This window comes from Buteo buteo, chromosome 2 (assembly GCF_964188355.1).
Source record: "Buteo buteo chromosome 2, bButBut1.hap1.1, whole genome shotgun sequence".
Taxonomy (NCBI): Eukaryota; Metazoa; Chordata; class Aves; order Accipitriformes; family Accipitridae; genus Buteo; species Buteo buteo.
Window position 1 is genome coordinate 35,796,428 of NC_134172.1, and position 21,589 is coordinate 35,818,016.

The following is a 21,589-nucleotide window of genomic DNA, read 5'->3' on the forward strand; positions in this document are numbered from 1 at the left end:
AGAACAGAGAAGAAGAAACTAATAATGATAATGATAACACTAATAAAATGACAGCAGTAATAATAAAAGAATTGGAATATACAAATAATGCACAGTGCAATTGCTCACCACCCGCCGATCGACACCCAGTTAATCCCCGAGTGACGATCCCCCTGCCCCCACTCCCCCCAGTTCCTATACTAGATGGGATGTCCCATGGTATGGAATACCCTGTTGGCCAGTTTGGGTCAGCTGCCCCGGCTGTGTCCTGTGCCAACTTCTTGTGCCCCTCCGGCTTTCTCGCTGGCTGGGCATGAGAAGCTGAAAAATTCTTGACTTTAGTCTAAACACTACTTAGCAACAACTGAAAACATCAGTGTTATCAACATTCTTCGCATACTGAACTGAAAACATAGCACTATACCAGCTACTAGGAAGACAATTAACTCTATCCCAGCTGAAACCAGGACAGTGGCTAGTCATCTTTTGAATGAATTGAACTGTGGAAAAATTCACACGAGATCAAGTAAAACCTTGAATTTGTCCTCTGTGTTTCTGAAGTAAAAAACCATAGCCATGTTCGAATAAAGTCTGTTTAGCTATGTTTAAGAAATCGTGTATGTGCAAGGTGTTGCAGATAATCCTTACTCCTTTGCGGGGCTATAATAAATACAAGATTGCCCTGATTATTCATTCTTGTTAGACAGTGTATCTTAGCTTGCTTTTGCTGAAAAAATTATTGATGATTTCTAGGTTCTGACCCTTACAAGCAATGGACATGTGCCTATGACTCCATCAATGTGACTACTATTTGAGGTACCCCATTTAAGAGCTGTTACCCCAACTACAGTATCCAGAGCTGGTATTCTCTGTCTGAACACCCAGGACCTGGCGTGGAATCTGTGAGTATCTGATGGTATTAGTTAGCATTTTCAAGATACATCTTGAATATTAATGGAAATAGATTCCATTATTTATATTAATTTTTCCTTCTAGTTTTTATTTTGATAATAGTGGGATAATTTATTTGGTGGCCTATCAAATATGCAGTTCAGAAATTTCACCATCAGTGTTTTATTTTCCCATCTAATGTGTAGTGCTTAATCAAAGCAGTAGTGTGGTGGGTTGACCCTGGCTGGATGCTAGATGCCCATCAAAGCTGCTCTATCGCTCCCCACTCCTCAGCTGGACAGGGGGAGAAAAATATGATGAAAGGCTCACTGGTCAAGATAAGGACAGAGAGATCACTCGGCAACTACTGTCACAGGCAAAACAGACTCAACTTGGGGAAATGAATTCAATTTATTGCCAGTCAAAATCAGAGTAGGGTAATGAGAAACCAAATCTTAAAACACCTTCCCCGCCACCCCTCCCTTCTTCCTGGGCACCACTTCACTCCTGAATTCTCTACCTCCTCCCCCCAGCAGCGCAGGGGGACGGGGAATCGTGTTTATGGTCAGTTCATCACACGTTGTCTCTGCTGCTCCTTCCTCCTCAGGGGCAGGACTCCTCACACTCTTCCCCTGCTCCAGGGTGGGTCCCTCCCACGGGGTGCAGTCCTCCACGAACTGCTCCAGCGTGGGTCCCTTCCACGGTGTGCAGTCCTTCAGGAGCACACTGCTCCAGCATGGGTCCCCCACAGGGTCACAAGTCCTGCCAGAAAACCTGCTCCGTGGGCTCCTCTCTCCACAGATCCGCAGGTCCTGCCAGGAGCCTGCTCCAGCGCAGGGTTCCCACAGGGTCACAGCCTCCTTTGGGCATCCACCTGCTCCGGCGTGGGGTCCTCCCCAGGCTGCAGGTGGAGATCTGCTCCACCGTGGACCTCCCTGGGCTGCAGGGGGACAGCCTGCCTCACCAGGGTCTTCACCACGGGCTGCAGGGGAATCTCTGCTCCAGCACCTGGAGCATCTCCTCCCCCTCCTTCTTCACTGACCTGGGGGTCTGCAGGGTTGTTTCTCTTACGTGTTCTCACTCCTTTTTTTGGTTGCAGTTTCTGTTGCACAGGGAGGGGGGTTTGGGTTTTTTGTGGGTTTTTTTTTCCCCTTCTTAAATATGTTATCCCAGAGGCACTACCACCATCACTGATGGGCTCGGCCTTGGCCAGCAGCAGGTCCATCTTGCAGCTGGCTGGCATTGGCTCCATGGGACACAGGGGAAGTTTCTAGCAGCTTCTCACAGGAGCCACCCCTGTAGCCCCCCCGCTACCAAAATCTTGCCACAGAAACCCAGTACAAGTAGTAAATCCACTGTCTTCTTTTTGTGATACAAATTTGGCAGTAGCAAGAAGTGAGTAACTTGGTTACTGTTCTCCGACAGCTTTTTAGTAACTGTCACCATCTTTCTTTGACACTGTTAAGGACACTGGTTTACATCAGCTTGGCTCTTTGTTTCTCTTAATCGTTTGGATCACAGTACTGCCCTTTTAACTTGTTATATATCTATGCTTCATGCAAATTAATTATAAGATGTTTTCTAAAGAATATGGGTTTCCGTGAATAAAAGGGAATTTAGCTGGTCAAGGCACAATGCATTAACTTGAAGTCCAATGTGATCTTTTGCTTTTGCATTGGTTGACCTGATCCAAAACAGTTGTTACAAGTTTTAGTAAGAAGTGATTCTTTTTAACATTTGTCAGTCGGTGGTTTTATTTTCAAGCAGCAGTATTGCTGTTTCATGTCAAAATTCAATTTTGCAGCGTCCCAATACGTCATCAACATTTCAGACAGTTCTAACTGTCTGTGTTAGAGTTGTATGCCATTGGGGTAAGAAGCCTTCAGTGCAAATATCTCCCAGAGAAATCTTGTCAGTAGGAGAATTTAATCAAACAGCATGAGTCTGTACAAGCTGCCCACCTTGGGTGATGAGAATCAGAGGGCTGCTGAGGACATAGAGAGGCAATATGATCTCTCACAGCAAACAGAGGAGTGTAGAGATGGAAACAGTAGGCAACAAACTGTCCAAATGGAATAGCTGTAAATGAGTAAATAATCTGTTTAGACTGTGTTTGACTAATACTGTGTGAACACGAGCAGGGGATAAAATTGCCTAATCCTTTGGTATATAGACAGTTAAGCAAATGGCTGCTAACCTGAAGCATGTGCTTCAGTTAGCGTAATGATAAGGAATTTTAGACTTGGTTGTGATAGGAACTAGCAGATGAGAAAGGTTACTCTTTTGTCCTTAATTACATATAGCCAGACTTTTCAGCCATACTGGGTTATATATACTACTGTAGATATCTGCAATGCAAGCTATGTTGAACTTGGGTGTCACATAATCCTCCCTCTTGTGTATAACTTACATGCTGGTATTTTAAATAGTCTGTTCTCAAACAACATAAAATAAAGCATCCTTGATCCCACCTGGTTTTTGGTGGTGCAGCCCTCTGAAAGCCCTTTCTAGGCCCTTTCTCCCTGCCTTCCCTGGAATAAAGGATGCAGTCAAGGAAAAGGAGTGTAGCCATATGCTGGTGTGCTCAACTGTCATAATAGCTCTTAGAAATTCTGCAGCATAATGATCTTTGCATAAACAAATAAAAATGTTGTAAGGCTGGCAGCACTTATGTCTGACTTGTATCCAGTGCAGTAGTATTTGTGCATTGCACTAAAGGCAATCACAAACAATTCTCAAAAGTGAACAAAAGTTTGCATTTCAAAGCTAGAGGGAAGAAGTTTTGGGTTTTTTTCAACTTCTCTCTGCTAAAAAAATTGGTTGCTTTCCAATTTGTTTTGCAGGTATGTTGCCAGCTGGATAGAAACAAGGAGATACCAATCCAAAAAGGCTAATTTGACTGTTCTTTTTGACAAATATGTGCCTCCTTACTTAGAACAACTCAGAACAAGATTTAAAACTGTTATTCCTGAGAATAGTGTGGTTCAGGTATGCATTAGCATTATAACTATTTATATTTTAAGAAACAGTGTTTCTGAAAGATCCACTGAGCAGGTGGTCCTATGCAGGAATAAAAATGCTTAAAATTACTGGCTATCTGAAATGCAGGTGAGATGAAATTGAGAGGCTCTTATATATCAAATGTGGACCTTTGTTTTTGGAGACCTACAGAGATTCAGAGGTTTCATACTGCAGCGGTCCATTGTAACAAGAAGAAAGGTAGTGTGTTTATGGCACTGCACGTAATTCTCTGACTTTTCAATTCCTGCATTGCTTCTGTTAGTAATGTCTTAGCTAGCTTAGGGCTAGCCATTTCATCTCTCCATACAAGCATTCTGCCTCTCTCTAATTAAATGCTCACTAAATTAAATGCTCACTAGTTACTCTCATACTCTGATAATGAGGCCCTATGTTATTAAACATTATTAAAGAATGGAGCTGAGCTCTGTTTGTTTCATACATAAACAATCTGATACTGCACATCCTTATGTTGACATTTTAAATTTACTAAATATGCCTTGTCATTCTAAACTCTTCTGTTTGCCTGCTTCTAAATAAGTCAATAGGAGAGGAGAAAACTAATTATTGAGTATGAGTGTTAAGAATTCGCCATAATGTACATGCTTGAACTGTGTTATCTTCATATACTTTGCTTTAAGTAGTGTGGAATGAAAGTAATTTAGTACATTTTAGCAGTAGGCCTCTTTTGTGCCTTTGACCTCTGAAAGGAGCTCCTAGACTATAAGGAAGCAGAGCAAGGAGCTGCAGTCTCACTACTTAAATTTTAAATACCTTCTTGAGGTCACTGTCACCCTCCTATGGAGTAAGACTCACAGGTCACTCTCTTCACATATTTATTTATTGCAGAAATTCTGTTCTCTGCTGGATTGCTTACTGACCCCTGAAAATGTGCCAATGGATTGCCCCAGAGAGCTCTATGAGATGTATTTTGTCTTTGCTTGTATTTGGGCGTTTGGTGGGGCACTCTTTCAAGATCAGGTAAGTTTATGAAAATGACCACAGTATCTCACTGTGCTTGAAAACCAGATATAATATATATACATATACACACACACCTACCTACGTATTTAAACAGATATAAATACATATGTGCGTGTGTGTATATATGTATATGCAGGTTTCTACTCATTAATACTGATGGAGGGGTGCAGAGCAGTGGCCCATGCATCTGATTTGTTGGCCTGTTGTACTGTAGCTATCAGAGCTTATCTGTAAATGAGCTAACTTGACCGGAGGGAGCTGACTGCCTGCAGTGCAAGACGGCATGCAGTCTCATTTACCGTGCATAGAGAAGCTGTGTTTACTTAGGGAAGTGTTACCAGTTGTATTTTTTTATCTACACTAAAGTCCCTGGCAAGCAGTAAAAAGTAGTATGAGAGTCATGCCTACCAGAATTGAAGCATTTAGTAAAGGGCTGGACAGATGTATGTTTAATCTCACCTGTTGGATTTACACTGAGAAATGTAGATATAAGCAAGGCATTATAATGCATTCCCCTTAGTGAGTTTTTTTTTGTTGTGATGCTACAAAAGGTTTGAAGAAGAAAGTTCTAAAACTCTACAATTACTTGTCAGTGTTTTGCTTAGATAGAGCTTGATTTCTTGAGAAGTATCTAGTCATACTTGCCTCCTAAAGGCTGAAAAATATAGTTGGCTTTACTGCTGCTTGAATTAGATGAAGCCCTTGTGAAGGAGCAAGTTTATATGTGCGTCATCCATAGGTAAAGGAGCACCTTGCATAAGTTGGAGAATCAGAAGCAACACATCATTGCAACAAGAGACTGGGAAGATCTTTTTGGTCATATTAACATCTGATTTCATGTCCTTCAAAAAGACGTGCCGTTCTGTGGACATATGCAGGAAGGTCTTGTCTGAAGGAATTCATCTCTGTGGTCCCACAGCTATATAAATTTAAACTGAATTTAAAAGATTTAGGAAACAAAATATTTGGGCTGGATATGTGGTGGGTTAGCTTTGGCAAACAGCCGAACACCAGCCCAGCCGCTTGCTCACTCCCCCTCCTCAGCAGGGTAGAGGGAGAAAACAGGCTGAAAAAGCTTGTGGGTCGAGATGAAGACAGGGAGACTGGTAAGAAGTTACTCTCATGGTCAAAACAGACTCGATATGGAGAAAATTAATTTAATTTGTTGCCAATTAAAATGGATGCAGGTGGTGAGAAACAAAGGCAAACATTAAACCAAAACCTTTCCCCCTCCTGCCCGCAAAAATCAGCGTCACTCCTTCACTCTTCCACTTGCCCACTCCAAGCAACATGGGTGGATGGAGGGTTATGGTTGATACACAGTGGTTTCTCTCTGTCACTCCTTCCTTCTCATGCTTTACCCTTGCTCCAGCATGGGCTCTCCCTGGGCTCCAGTCCTTCAGGGTATATTCACCTGCTCCAGCATGGGGTCATCAGGGGGCTGCAGTGTGGGTATCTGTTCCAGTGATGTGGAACTCCTCCTCTTCCTCTGACCTTGGTGTTCTGCCGTTTCTCAGTCTTTCTGCCCTTTCTTGAATATGTTTTTCCTGAAGTGGCACCAGCTTGGCCGAGGGGCTCTGCGGTGTCCTGTAGTGGGTCTGTTGGAGCTGGCTGGAACTGGCCATGTCCAGCACAGGGCAGCCCCCATCCTCTCCTCACAGAGGCCATCCTGCAGGCCCCTTCTGCCAACATCTTGACACCTGCACTCAACCCAGGATGTCGTTAGAAGATGGCCTGTCCTTAGCCCCTTAAACAGCAGAACACTAAGGTATTACTTTGATGTTCTTGGTTACTTCATCACAGTCTACGTGTATACGCATTTAAAAATAAGATTTATTTGTAAGTCTGTTTTTCATGTGTGTTTCACATGAATGTCTCTATGGAATATGTACTGTAAACAATGCACCATTTTATAGCTTTCAAATTACCAAGCTGAATTCAGCTGCTGGTGGCTTAAGAAGATGAAAGCAGTGAAGTTTCCATCCCGGGGCACAGTGTTCAATTATTACCTTGATGCAGAGACAAGGAAGTTCCTGCCCTGGGTGGATACGGTCCTGACTCCTGATGTCAATCCAGATGCACCTCTGCAAGTACAGTGCACACCTGTGACGACATGCTGAGCATTGCTAGATGCGGGAAGGTTTTAGGGTCTTGTCATGATTTCTGACATAGTCTTAGATGTCCTGGAAGTAACACTCTCTAGATGTGTTTGGATAAATCCCTGCTAACTGGGCCATGTACCTTTATTTTAGTCTTGAGGATTTAACAATAAAGCAAAGCTTTTATTGATTTTTATGTTATTAAAGCACTCCTGAAGACATACCATCTTCAATTTGTTAGTGGTTTATACCCTTTTTCCATAGTAGGAGAAATTCAGGCTTCAAGTCCATTTAATCATTGAAAATAATGCCCACAGCAACTGTACACCACAAACTGAAGCCTTAATATTTTTCTCTTGCCAGCTTTATGCACACACAGGTATTCTTTTGCCAGCTAAATTCCCTTCGTACTAACAGAACGGGGGGGGGAAGCAAATCACTTATCACCTTTCCACTATGCTCTTGATCAACTTACAAAGTTAGAATTATATTTGTGGAATACAAATTGTAGAAGTTGAATATGATAGTATGATATGTATCTGTCAGTGGAGAAGTAGAACGCATGAGCTGTTAATTGTAATTGCCTCAGTTTGGGGGTTTGGTTAGTTTTGCTCTTTTTTCAGTGTGTTTCACAGAATAGTCTCAAATGCTTCATGGTGCTTTGATTGCATTAACTTGTAGGCCTCTTTCTTTTTAAATGCTTAGATGAGTAGGAATTTTCTTGAGGAGATTATAAGTTTGTGGGCATAGAAACATGGAGCTGATGATCAAAAGACATTATCCATTATCAGCTATCCTGTAACAAGTTCTCTTTGATGGTTAATATTTGGTAGGAAAATACAGAGCTTGGAAAAGAAAGTTTTATCAGGCAATAAAGGTTTTAGGTGCTCACAGTAACTACAGCTAATTTGTTGCCAACTATTTGTCCAGTTTTAGGTATGCTGAAAGCCAGACCAAAAAGCAAATGGAGCTACTACTTGAAAAATTAAACCAACTACCTGTTGCACTAGCCTTTGTTTCTCTACCAGGTTTTGGGAGACTGGCATTCTGTAAAGGTTGAGACGGAACCAATGCATTTCAGCTACAATACGATTTAAAAATCTTCCTATTAGAAGAAATTGAATACAGATTTTCAGGTAGCAATGCTGTGTAAAAAGTAATCTAGTAGAACACTCTGTTCTAGTAATTGTGTTTGACAATGAGAGAACGGTGTGTCCCATTTCATTGCTTTTTAGAATTCAGTCCTAGCCAGAGGGAGAGACAGAAATTACTGTTTGCTTTTAAAACTAAACTGTGTTGTGCAAGTGTTTGATGGGTTTTTTTCCTTTTCAATTTCAGGCAATCTTTGTTCACACATCTGAGACTGCACTTCTCAAATATTTTATTGATTTACTCTTAACAAAAGGCAAACTAGTCATGCTTGTTGGAAATGCCAGAGTAAGTAAAAGTGTTTGTAGGTGATAGGCTTGCTGCTCTCTCTGAAGACTACCTCCTGGATAACATCCCTCTCAACTACTACACCGTATCAGCAGTGCTTCAGAGTAAGTTCCACACAGATGCAAGAAACCTATCTTCCCTCAACAGCAAAGGTGAAAAATATTACGCAGCTGTTACGATTTCATTACAGCTGTTGGCTACTGCCGTTGCCTGAGTCTTGGCAAGCTCCTCGCTTTGCAAAGTGGAAAACTTAGCAAAGTTGGGGCAGGCAAGAGGAAAGGAGGAGGATGAAACTGTGGGGCAAACTGGTACTCACACTGTGCTCCCACAAGTTGCTCTGTGCTTGTGGACAAGAGAAAGCTTGGCTTTACTTATGTTAACAAGAAGCTTTGAGCCAGCTTTGGCTAGCGTGGATGTCTCTGCGTTGTGCCTGTAGATGTACCAAAAATGACAGTCAGGAGTTGGGCTTGCTTTTGCTAGGCACCATACCACCCCTGAGGAGGGGCAGTGCCTGTCTAGAGAAGTTGGGAGTCTCCATAGGCGAGATGGATGCAGAGCAAAGGAAATGTTAATATAACACACAGAGGGGGCTGTATGTTGGCCAAAAATGTTATACTGGTGGTAGGTTTTGGAACAAGAGGCAGCAGACAGTCAAAGTAAAATAGACTCATAAAAGCTCTGTGTCTCTCTGCTTTTCATGAAGACCACAATCAAGGGAGAGCCCAGCCATCAGTGGATATGCCCTCTTTGCCTTCTTTTCTTTATCCTTACAGTAACTTGAACTCTTATCACTCTACAGAAAAAATGACATGGCCTATTCACTGTACAGCTTTTCACAGCTGTAAAAAGCACTAAAGAAGTTAATGCACTGGCTTATCGTCTCATATGTCTGGGAGAAAATACAGAAAACAATTTCTCACTTTTAAAAACTTTCCCGAATTTAAGAAGCCTTCAGATAAAATCTTTAGGAGCATTTAAGTTTGCTTGATGCTTAATTTAACTACTTGTGCAATCAAATTTTTAATTTTCTAGCCAACCTACATTGCTGCTAATGGATCAAATTGTCACTAGGCTTAAAAATATAAGTATAAATCCACAAATCTCCATTAAGTAAGGTTTTACCCTTTTTTTTCTTTACTACCTTGTGTTGATTTCTTCTCTATTCAGGTCAGATAAGCAAATATCACTTTCAATTTACTTTGTACCTTAGTTTATTCTTTGAAGAGTTTCCAAATTCATGTTAACATAGAATCCTGCATTAACAGAACTTAATAGCCTTTTTGCCCCTCAAAATGAATGGAGAGATTAGGAGAAAAGAAATTGGCTGTGTGTCAGAGTGAGATCATGAGTTGTTGTAAACTGTCACAGCTCCTTTAATGGGGAATCAGCCTTAAAAAGTTTTCAGGTATTCCTCTGATCAGAGAGGGGTTTTTTATCTAATGATTGCCGTTCCAGCAGTAACCATGACAAAGGCACTAGAGCACAAAAGCATAACACTTTCCATTGCAAACAGAAGCTGATGAAAGGAGCTCCTAGGCAGCAAAGGTTGTCTATTCTTCTTGCAGGAAACTTTTTAAATAAACCAAATAGGTAAAGTAGGCATCACAAAGGCTTTCTCTGCAAGTGTATCACATCTACCAACTGTACTGTGGCATAAAATTTGAGATCTTATGAACCTTTAAGGATTTGCCATGAAATGTTAGTAGTATTCCTTCAGATTTTAAGTCAGTGTTGTAGAACATCCACAGCTCTTTCTAAGAAATATTAAGAGATGAACAAAAAAATGGACTCCTCTGGTTGTCTGCAGCTCTTCCTTCTGTCTGCTGCTCTTCAGCCAAGTCCCTCTTTGTTAAATGCTCTGCTAGCAAGTCCCTCTGCTAATCACAGCAGGTGAAGAACTGCGTGATGATTCAGGAAAAATATATTGTGTTCACTTTCTATTGTGTTTACAACATTTTTTTTGGTGAGCTGTGATGGAGTGATTTTGTACTGTCATGTATAGCTTGAAATGACTGCCTCGTTATTTTTGTGTTTGCATGTACCGATGCTTCTTCCTATAAAATGCATTCAAGTGATACACTGAAATGCCTGCCTTATGTGTTTTAGGCTACAGCTCCGAGCAATTGTTGGGAACAATCAAACTGTTGAATTTTTTTTTTAATGGAAAGAGGCATTCACATCAAATTACACAAATGAGCAATTTAAACTGTCTTGGTTCAAAAAGAAGAGCTTAAGAGCTGAACTTGAAGTACAGTTATTCACTACATTGACATGTTCTTTCCATTGTTTAGAGGTTAAAAGATTTTTCTTGCAGATCGTATCACTTTTTAATCTGCAGTATTTTCTGCCAGCTCCCATCTTATCTGTATCCACATAACTTTTTTTGAGGTATCTGCAAGAGTGGGTGAGATTAGCATGTAGTGTTGGGTTTTATTTAGCATTCCCCCAAGGCGTATGACTCATCCGCTCTGCCTCTAGAGCAGCAGAAAAATTCAAAATGTTACTTGACTTGGAGACAGGTTCTGATGCAAACTAATACTGGTACATTAAGTTTGGGGTCTTCAGTAATACTAAACTCTGGAACAGTGCCATAGAGAAGAAATTTGCATAAACATTTATGTACAATGGAATTTAGTAAAATATATTTCCTTACTGTATTGTAATAATGCAGTATTTAAAAAAAAATAGGAGTAATAGATTATAATTGTAGACTTCATTTAAAATTTAGAGAAGGTTAGGATCAAGAAGGAGCATTCCTAATTTGGGGTTTAAAAGTATTGGTATATATGTACCTCAGCTAAAAGAGGAAAGTTTTCTTTTACCTAAGATTTTAAGGTAATTGAGATGCTTTAAACCTTTCATATGCATATATTTTCTGCAAAAAGTTTTTTCCCTCTTGTGGTGGAAAAGCAGGATAAGTGCAGTCATGCCCCCCCCCCGCCCCCCATTTATGATTATCCAATTGCAAATATGTTGAGGTTCTACATTTCTGTCTTGTCCTCCAGCACACCTTCACTTTTTTATCGGCTTACTTTCCTTCTCCAGTCAGTAACCATCCTTTTAGCTGACTCTGACTAGATGGAAATGTCCTTGGAAGCATTTGTTACCTTTCTTGAACTGGCTAGACGATAAACCACTGTTGAGGTTTGCAGATGATTTCATTCACTGTTTGAAGAATCTAAGATGACAACACAAAACTCCTTTTGTCCTAACGGAAACTGCTTCCAGTGATATATTTGTTTATACTGCTTTGCCTAAGAAACCAAAAAGTCTGCTGAGAGTCAGAACCGTGGCAGTGCTGTGACGTACAGCATTCAGCTGTCATTACGCAAGTGCGGTTTCCATTTCCTACAAGTTTTTGTGAACATGTTACCCAGTTAAAAAAAAAAAAAAAAAAAGACAAGTTCAGAACCATATGCTTACATTTCACTTTTTTTTTTTTAATTATCTAACCCAAAGGATTTTAACATACAGCCTAATACAATGGAAAAAAGAAAGAAGTCTGTAGTCTACATTTTTTTCCTATTCTACTTATTATACATGGAACTGATAATTTTTTTTTTTCCTTCATTACATTCCTTTCTTTTTGACAAATATTAAAGTCTCAAAAAATGTGGGCTTGGTCATCTCAACACCAATAGCAGGTGTATCCCAAATTCATGACACTATTGACTGGACAAAAAAAACCTGGGCTAGATGCACCAAATTTCTGAGAAATCTTTTTCCTCTTGCCCAGCAGTATTGAGCGAGAAATCTGATGCATATAAAATCTGAATTAAATTCCCTCCTGTGCTGTAAGGGTTGTAACCACCATCTTCCCTAATTGTTTCATAGCCACCTTTGGTTCAAATCCCTGCTCTGAATGAGGCAGAGAGAGTTTTTGAAATTAGGCTGCTCACTGAAGATGAGAGCCCCAGTCACTGGGACATGCTGAAAAGTTTTACTTGAAGTCAACCTATTACTGTGGTTTTGTTTTGTGCAAAACATTTATGTGATCATTTAGACAACAAAAATATATGACCTAGGAAGGACGAGAGATGAGATAGTTAGTTTCCAGTCCTGCTTTAATAAATTTCTGATGCTTTCTGCAGGTTCTTATTTCCATGCACAAAATAGAAACAGTGCAATTAGAAATCAAATTTCCATGGATGGTGAATCCTTTCTTGTGAATCTGTGGAATAATTCACTAAGTGGCAAAAGTTGAGGATCACATCATACTAAGTTTCAAATTTTAATAATGTTTAATACAAGTGGTTTTTTTCTCTATCTTCAAGATGACTTAGCAGTTTTCTGTAGTTATTCTTTCCCTTACAACTCTAAGGGAGGCAGTGCAGTTGGATAAAAATTGCATAAACTGAAAATTTATGTCTCAAGATTTTATAGTTCTGATGAATATGTAAGGGTATTTTAATTAATTTGTTCACTGTTGTATTAATTTTGTTTCCTGATGGTCTGCACTCAGCATCATGTGTAACCACCTCATTTTGGGGAATAGGCTGAAATTTAATACAATCAGCTTAATATTCCTTAGTAAGGGAGATGCCACACTAGTTTCCTGATTAAATGATGTTTACAATTCATATTTTTACTTTTTACATATGGTAAAGTCCTTGTTTAATTCTTCCCAGGAGAAGAAGAAAATAATCTACTTCACTGGTAAACTTGCCAAGTGTCAGGATACCTGGGGATTTCACATTCAAAGCATATCAGTTCCAAAGGATGCAGATGGATATGCAGTGAGATTTTCAAAAGCTGTGAAGCAGTCAACCAAATAAATCAAAAAGACTCTTCTGGAATTCAGAATTGCAGTCTGATGTTTTTTCAAAGACACTCTGTGAGTTTCACTGATTACTAAGGACTTTAATAGTTCAAAAACCCTCGTAGGTGGTGAAATGTTTCATAAATTTTAGCCAGCATGATTTTGAATTCTTGATTTTGTTTAGTTTTAGTATTCCTTAGTCTGGTAACAATATTTACATATGTTGTGTTACATTTCAGAGATACTTGGAAAAAAGCTGGAGAAAAAAGCTGGTCATAACTATGGTCCAGCAGGAAATGAGAAACTTACCTATTTTATTGATGATTTGAATATGCCTGAAGTAGATAGATATGGAACGGTTCAACCTCATGTACTGATTCGGCAGCATATAGATCATGGACACTGGTGAGCGTTTACCTCTTACTTAATGTTATCCTATAATTTTTGTATTGTGGGCCATGATGGGACCCCTAAACCACATAAAACAGGAAGCTTCTAGGTGAATTGCTTAAACAGAAAAGCATGCTTTCCCTGGAGGTTATAAACAGTTTTAGAAGAGAGAAGCAGAAAGTGGAGGGGCTATAGAGAGTCTTGGAAGGGAAGTATCCTTCAGCTGCCCATGATGGAACTGCTGGATGTTGACCCCATCAATTGACCTGATGAGAATAGGGATGTCAGAGACACAGAAACTGATTCCCTAAATTGTAGCTTGCCAGATGTTTAGCCTATACCACCCTCTATCTTTTCATCATCCTGTTAAGACAGCAGACAAAATCCACAGAAACTTTATGATACTGATTAAAATGAATGCTCTTTCTCTGCTGTGAGAAGAAAACCAGAGAAGATGACTGTTGAAGGATAATTAAGTTGATTTGGGCAATTAAGGTAATTCCCTTCTTACTTTCCAAAGGACAATTTAATTTTTTGGCAGTTAAATATATTAGTATCCTTTCACCAGAGTCTGTGGAAAGAGAAAGTTTTCAGTTTAAAAATCAACTGATTAGTGTTTGATTGCATTCTGTTACAGGCGGATCTATATCTTGTGTAAATACTTCATTGTTATTATAAATGCATATTAGATTCTTGTTCATATACAAGCATATCACTTTTATGTGACATGAAAACATGACATACAAAGAATACATTGTGAATGATCTGGTGAGTTAAGGAGAGAAGTAATCAGACATTAAAAAAAAAAAAAAAAAGAAGAGTTAAATACACATAGCTAGCTGTCTGTGTATTGTCAAAAGGAGGTGCGCAGACAGATAGGCAGGGACTCCACACACAAAACTAGCCTACTTCAGTGGTATTAGGAGGCTGAGTGTATCATCTTCTCAGTTCTGTGCTTCTTCACCATGTGTTCAAGGATTTTACCCATACCCTTAAAATTTTGTTTCATAGAAGGTTCTTCTTTTCACTGGCATGTATGCTGTCATCTGACTATAACTGTGACTAAGGTGAGGTAATAACATCTGTACTGTTCTTGCACCTTTTAATGCAGATTCAGTTGAATCTATAAGCTTTTTTACTTGGTCATACTTCATCTCATGAAGGAATGATACAAGGCGTCAGCTGAATATCTTATTAAGGAACAAGACCTAAAGAGAAAAAAGGAAGTGACTGCTCAAATCTGAAGCATCTCTAGCTTGGAGAAATCAATCAGGTCTAGTTCAGTGACATGCAAAGCTAACATCTCAAAGCCCTTCTGTTTTCTCCCCAGAGCTATATGCTATTCTAGCCAAGAATATTTTTGTTTCCTCACAAAGATTTCAAACCTCAGATTTTAAAAATCCCTACTGCTTAAAACTGTTGATGCTTCTTTTTTTTGAATTGTTTTGAATTGTTTCCTTTGAAACAAAACCAAACTGAAAATTAAAAATCTCCATTTCACAAAACAAATCAAATTTGGAAAAAAGTTGACTATGCTATTCAGGGATTTTAAACATAACCTTCTGAGAATTCTAAAATAGAGTAAAATGTGTTTCAAATGCAGGGAAAGAAAGAGAATGCATTATACTATAAAGTCCTGGGAAGGATTTGTTGATTTAAGCAGGGAATGGCTGCATTATTTATGAGTTTTCCTCTTACAGTGTTTTTTTTTGTAGAATGGTACCTGCTTGGCCTAGTTCAGTTGTACATTAACTTCTAAAAAACAAGACTCTGTCTTCAGATTTGGGCAATGGGAACTCAAATTGCCAGCTACTGAAAGCCTCAATTTTTTAAATTTTATATTTTTTTAAGTGGCCTCCTTTTAATTCACGGGAAGCTGTGTTATCTGGACAGCCAGAAACAGTATCAATCAGATAATGATGCAGAAAAAGGAGTGATCTTTTAAGCATGCCACATCATAGTCTATGATGATCTTTGCTGGTTTTTTTTTCTTATTGAGATCTGTTAATTTTGCCTGCTCTTATCTATGATGGTTGTGTGCATTCTCAAACCTATTTGAACTTTCTTTAACCATGTTGTACTCATTCAAGTTTGTATGGACCCAGTTTCACTAAAAAAAAAAGTCTCTCTTTATCATCATCAGAATGTTTTGTGAGAATGTAATGTCTTCATTTCAACAAAAATGTTGAACAAAATATTATGTGATAGAAATTGTGGGGTTTTTCTTAATTTTAAAATGTCGATCCTAATTTGATACTTCCATGGCCATTTGTATTCCAGATTTCCCATAGGGCAGAAATGTTGATTCTTCAACTGAGTTTAAGCCTGGAAAATGTACAGTATTTTGTCACTAATATTAATCAAGCTACATTTTCTTTCTCAGGCATGATAAGCAGAAGCTAACTATTAAAGAAATTCATAATTGTCAGTATATTGCCTGTATGAATCTAATTGCTGGCAGCTTCACTCTCAACCCTAGACTCCAGGTATGTTTTGAAGTGTCATATTATAGCAATCCTGTATTCAATGTATTAAATAATTACTATTTAGCTTTTCACTGCAATAGGTAGGAGATGAAAGGGGATAGGAGAAAACATAGTGTCTGAAACTTAGTACAGGTTCAAAATCCTGCTGTTTCTATAGCTAAACAGAAAGAGACTCACCATATTTATTATGCTATTGAGATTCCCCTGAATTTCATATCAATTGCAGTCTCATGTAGTCCTTCACCTGGTAGATGTGACCTTGGGGCTTGTAGCCAGACATGCAACTGCTGTGGAACTGCATCAAGGATGAGGCTAGAAATGAAGTATATTCTGTGACAAACAAGTAACTGCGTTTTCACCAGGCTGTCTTGTCACTTAATGCTTCATTGATGCTTATCTGCTGCCTGATACTGGAGAATCTTCATGTCTTTTTCCCTTTTCATTTTCAGAGACATTTTGCAGTATTTGCTTTGAACTTTCCTTCTTCAGATTCCCTGTCTACCATCTATACCAATATAGTTTGCTCCCACTTCCAGCAACATGCTTTTACTCCATCAGAATCAAGAATATTCCAGCCATAGTACAAGCAGCCATATGGCTTCACCAGGTGGTGGTTCAAAACCTCGCACCAACCACTATTAAGTTCCACTATTAAGTTCTGCTATATCTTTAACGTGGGAGACCTCTACAATGTCTTTCAGGTCTATACCATGGGCTAATCTTAATGTTGTTAATACCTAACAACACTCTATTATTGTTGCCTTTTATTATTTAATGAGGTACCTTGGTCTGTGGACTAATGAAGAACAGATGCCCTTTGTACAAAATAGAAGACAGTCCTTGCCCTGAGGTGACTATGGTCAGGTAGATAAAAGGGGTAGAAATCTAAGAAAGAAAATATATTTAGTTGTAATAAAGCAATGGTTTGCAAAGTTTGCTATGCTTACTTATTATTTTGAGAAGAGAAGGTCAACATTTGTTCAGAGGGAAGAACAACTTTCTGGAGACTAGGTAGAACAAAACACAGATTGAAGAAGCTCTGAAGTAGGGGCTGAAACCAGTAGTCAAGTGCCAGACCTGGGATTAAAGAGAAAAATGAGGGAAGAATATAATATGTTCAGCATATCCTGGTCCCTCTTGTAAAATCAGGCGAGTCTGATCCTGGTTTGGTTTTCCATGCTTTCCTGCTCCTTGGAGTGCAGCTCTGTTCTCTTCCAGAATGTTCTTCTTGCCTGCACGCCCCATGGATCATCATGAACTGTTAGCAAGGAGGCAAGGATTTGTCAGGTCTCCTATTGTAACACATACCTTGGTTTGATGGGGATGCACTGGCCCATCATGTATGTTTGTGGCCGTCCTGGCATGGAATTTGTTAAGGAAGGAAGTTTGAGGTGACAGTTGAGAAAGTGCTAGTTTTGTCATGATAAACTGTGTCCTGTTTTCTTGAGTGGTATTGCAAAACACGGCTAGTGAACATGTAAGATCCTGGCAGTGCTGATACTTCCCTGTATCCTGGACTGCACTAGGGCCTCAAACCATAATGAGTCACCTAATTGTGCTAGTCAGTGGAGAGCAGACATTTGTTTCAATTATATTTTGCATGCTCAGTTGGCTGGAGAACTTGCTAATTTATAGACATTCTGATTCATGTTAAAGAATATATAGTTTCAAGTACAATGTGTATTGGGTATTTACTCAGTATTATTAATGTCTTTGCAGAATATCAGTTAGTGTCCCTTAAGAGTGGCCTATTTTGATGCCAGATGACAGCATTTAAAATAAATAATAATAATAAAAAAATTGTGTTATGTTTAGGGCATTCTGTTTACTACACCCAAGTGTTTAGAGCAACCAAATGATCTTTAATCTCTGGCTTCATGAATCAGCACGTGGCTATGGAGATAAACTGGTGGAAAACAAAGACTGTAATTTCTTTTTTAAAATTATGATAGACGCTATGCACAAGTATTTTGAGGTACATTGGTAGCTTGGAAGTATTTTGCCTAATGCCAGCAAGTTAAGAACTGGGTAGTGAAAGGTCTTATTTACTGGAACTGTAAGTATCAGTAGCACACTATGTTTTTATCCTCAGCCCCCAGTGCAAGCATCTTCCTTACTGAGGAAAACCAGGTGCCAGAGCAAGTGAAAAGGGGAGATCAAGGAAGCTTCCCCTTGAGAAGATTCAGAGGTGATTAGTCTTACCTTGACTGTAATGTTTGACTGGTGGAGGACTGTCAAGTATCTCTGTTGCAGTGTTGTTAGTAAGTTAAAGCAAACACTTGAGCCTTCTCTAGAATGGGGAGGTAGCAACCTGTCTGCAGACATGACTCTTCATGTTCTTCACCAATATGTGGAAACAAGTTGCGGTCTTCACTTTGTTTCCTGATTCTGTGCTTCAAACCACAAGAATAATTACTTTTATTTTCCTTTACTAATTGTTCCTTTTGTATTAGTTTTCTTTCCCTGAATAGTTTAACTTGAGTATTAAGTGTGTGTATGTATGTGTATATATATGCATATGTATTAAAAAAATTGAATTAAGTTATTTTTCAAATAATTTTAAATTGCAGTCTCTCTTTGGGTTTCAGAGCACGTCAGTAAAACAGCATGTACTTTTTGAACTGTGAGCACTGTTGGTTATTCAAATAAAAGTATCTGTTATCAGATTTAAGCTATTAAAGAGTTAAGACGCTGTATATTGCAAGACATACAAAGTAGATATACAGGCTTCATTTTGGTCTTTCAGCTGTACAGGGATGAGGGACAATACACCCATCTGGTCTTCACAGAGGAAACACTGCAAATATAAACTGGGATACAAGTATGCTCCTTTGCCTTGACGTTCTCAGTTCAGTTTTGTTATGTACACCTCTTGTTTCTTTAACCTGTCATACGTAATGAAATATAGTACCTCTCAGTATTGTTCATTGTATCAGACATGGCACAAGGAAGACAAAATAATGTCACATATTATGTAGTACTATTGCATATACAGTTTCTTCTGGAATTAATGTGTGTTTGTGCCAATACCAAGGTTGAATTAACTAGTGAGGACCATGATATTGTTTCTACTTGTCCTTCAAAAACTCTTCACTTAAAAGCATACTCATTTTGCAGCAGACAAAGCAACAGGAACACAAACTAAAATAAACATATTAAATGCATGTATGTTTGATTTTTAAAAAAGAAAATAGTTTTCCTGACGGGAGCAGGGAGGGAAGGGAGGGAGTAGTTGAATTTATTTTACAAAAAATGGAAACTGGAAAACATCAACTTTGTTTACTAGTCCTTTTTTCCCTTCCTTTCTAAATTCTATTTGCCAGTAAAAGAGGAGTGAAAAGAAATAGAATAAGGATAGGAATGAGGACACCCAAACAGAAAATTTGAAATATTTGGGAATGTTTGAACCTAGATTGAGCAGTGACTTCCTATCACAAATAAATTATTGTTCCTTAATTTTAAGTAGTTTAGGCATGAACAGTTAAAGATATAGAGAGCTTTACTAGTATTCTGTTTGAAGCCTGTCTGTTTGGATGTACTGTGCAAATGGATTGAGCCCATACTTGCACCTATTTTTAGTCTTTCAGTGCATAAGTGCGTGGGTACATCAATCACTACACTAATGGACCGTGTTTTCATGAAAACATTTTTCATGTGCTGTGTTTAGGGCATTTTTTAAGTATTATTTTTCTCTCTCACTATGTGGTAGAATGTGGAAGACCAGTGTTGCTGCAATCTCCACTCATCTATTGCCATTTTGCAAGTGGTACAGCAGACCCTTGCTACAAGCCTGTGAAAGGGCAGGAACCACTGAGGAATCTACTTGAGGAGTTCCTAGAAAGCTACGATGAAGTGCGTGCTTCTATGAACCCAGTCTTATTTGAGGGTGCCACACAGCATGTGTAAGTAGAATATCTGTAAAGGGAGCAAGTAATTCATCATGATGCTACCAATGTTTGCACAGAGTTGTTGCTTTTTACTGTTCAGAGGTTGTTGCAGTGCAGACTTGTAACACTCTTAATGGAAGGCTTATGTGAGGGCACCATGCAGCAATAGGCCTGCTAAATATACTTTATTGGTGCCATTATGGAAGAGTAGATCGTGGCTCAGTGTTAAAGCTAACATCCATTTTGTTTGTTTAAACAGAGATTCATCCTTTTTTGTGCTGCACAGAAATTAACAGCACTTATTCTGTGAGGTTGGAAAAATAATCTATAAAGCTGTAGATAGTCTGCCTTATCTTTTAATTACTTAATGATGTAACAGGCCTTTATAAGAAAAGTAATATTTATCTTTTGTTTCCAGGAAAGAGAAAATGCTTTTAAAATTAGATTAATTCAAAACAAGGACAAGTAATACCTTAAACGTATACTAAATGTTGCCACTGCATGGCAGACTTGAATTTGCTTTGCTGCCTAGCCTTGTACTTTTTTAAAATCTAAACCAGCCCAGACTTCTAACTGTCATCATAGATTTATTTTATTTTATTTATCCATAAATGTTTTTCATATGTATTCTTACCTTATCTCAGTTTAATGTATTTTCGATTTTTCATGTCCAGCAATATCGTAGTATTCATCATGGCCCAAAATCTCAGTTTCTGTTTCTGAAATCTGATTAACCACGTTTGCATTGTTTTCCTGCACAGAAGAAAATCAGCCAATTTTCAGAAGATGAAGTAAAGATTTTGCTGAATAAGTGAGGCATAGACTTCATTGTTGCTCCTTGTCATTATTTGTAATCTTTCTTCAACATATACAGGCATTCTGGTCATGTATAATATCAGTGATTTTGAGAAAGAGACAGAGGCCCATGCTGGCAGAGCTTAGTTTTGTTAAAGCAGTTTCTATTATTTGCAGTGTCAAATCATTTAACACAGAACCTTTTCTTCTCATTGAGTTGGACTGCGATTTCAGTGTCATCGTTTTTCACTTTGCACATATTTAGGCAGGAACTATATAAGAGAAGGTACTCTTGACAAAGCAGTCTATTGTAGAAATTTCTCTCCAAGAGGATTAAAAATGAGCTTAAATTACAAAGGCAATCATATGGAACTTTCATAGGAACTGTAGATTTTGTTCTGCTGATTTAGAAGTTGATGAGATAGTCATCAGAATTGCAGACAGAAGCCTTCTCAGGTATCGCTAAATTTGCTTGAAAATGTTGGTAAGCCATTATATTCTCTCTGAAGTCTAGTGACTGAGAGTAGTATCCCAGTTTGGCAAAAAAAGTGGTAGGGTGACTTAGCCTTATAATTTGGCAGTCCCGGAAAAGCGTATGTGAAATTAAATCCTGTAAATTTTTTCCACACCTTTTATGGTGTTTTTTTTTTTATGGATCCATTGTGAAATCATGAATAAGGCTCACAGTTCTACAGTGAGGTCAAAGAAAATTGGCTTCCAGAAATGTTTTGGTTGAACAGGTTTCTGTCTCTTTATTAGATGCAACCAGATTAAACACATTATCCCTTCATTTAAGAAGGTTCTCATTGATGTTTTTTCAAGGATGATTTTTTCAGTGGCATGAGACATAAAGAGAATGAGGGG

At 38.7% G+C, this 21,589-nt stretch overlaps 1 protein-coding gene across 1 annotated transcript in view; it reads left to right on the forward strand.

Moving 5' to 3' along the window:
- Positions 1–21,589, forward strand: part of DNAH11 (dynein axonemal heavy chain 11) — a 162,381-nt gene that overhangs the window by 55,754 nt on the left and 85,038 nt on the right. Inside the window, 11 exon segments of the mRNA XM_075041966.1 lie at positions 733–881; positions 3,714–3,858; positions 4,738–4,869; positions 6,789–6,962; positions 8,310–8,416; positions 8,418–8,512; positions 13,407–13,572; positions 15,941–16,043; positions 18,136–18,181; positions 18,805–18,891; positions 19,753–19,945. Of these exon segments, the coding sequence (XP_074898067.1) occupies positions 733–881; positions 3,714–3,858; positions 4,738–4,869; positions 6,789–6,962; positions 8,310–8,416; positions 8,418–8,512; positions 13,407–13,572; positions 15,941–16,043; positions 18,136–18,181; positions 18,805–18,891; positions 19,753–19,945 (1,397 nt within the window).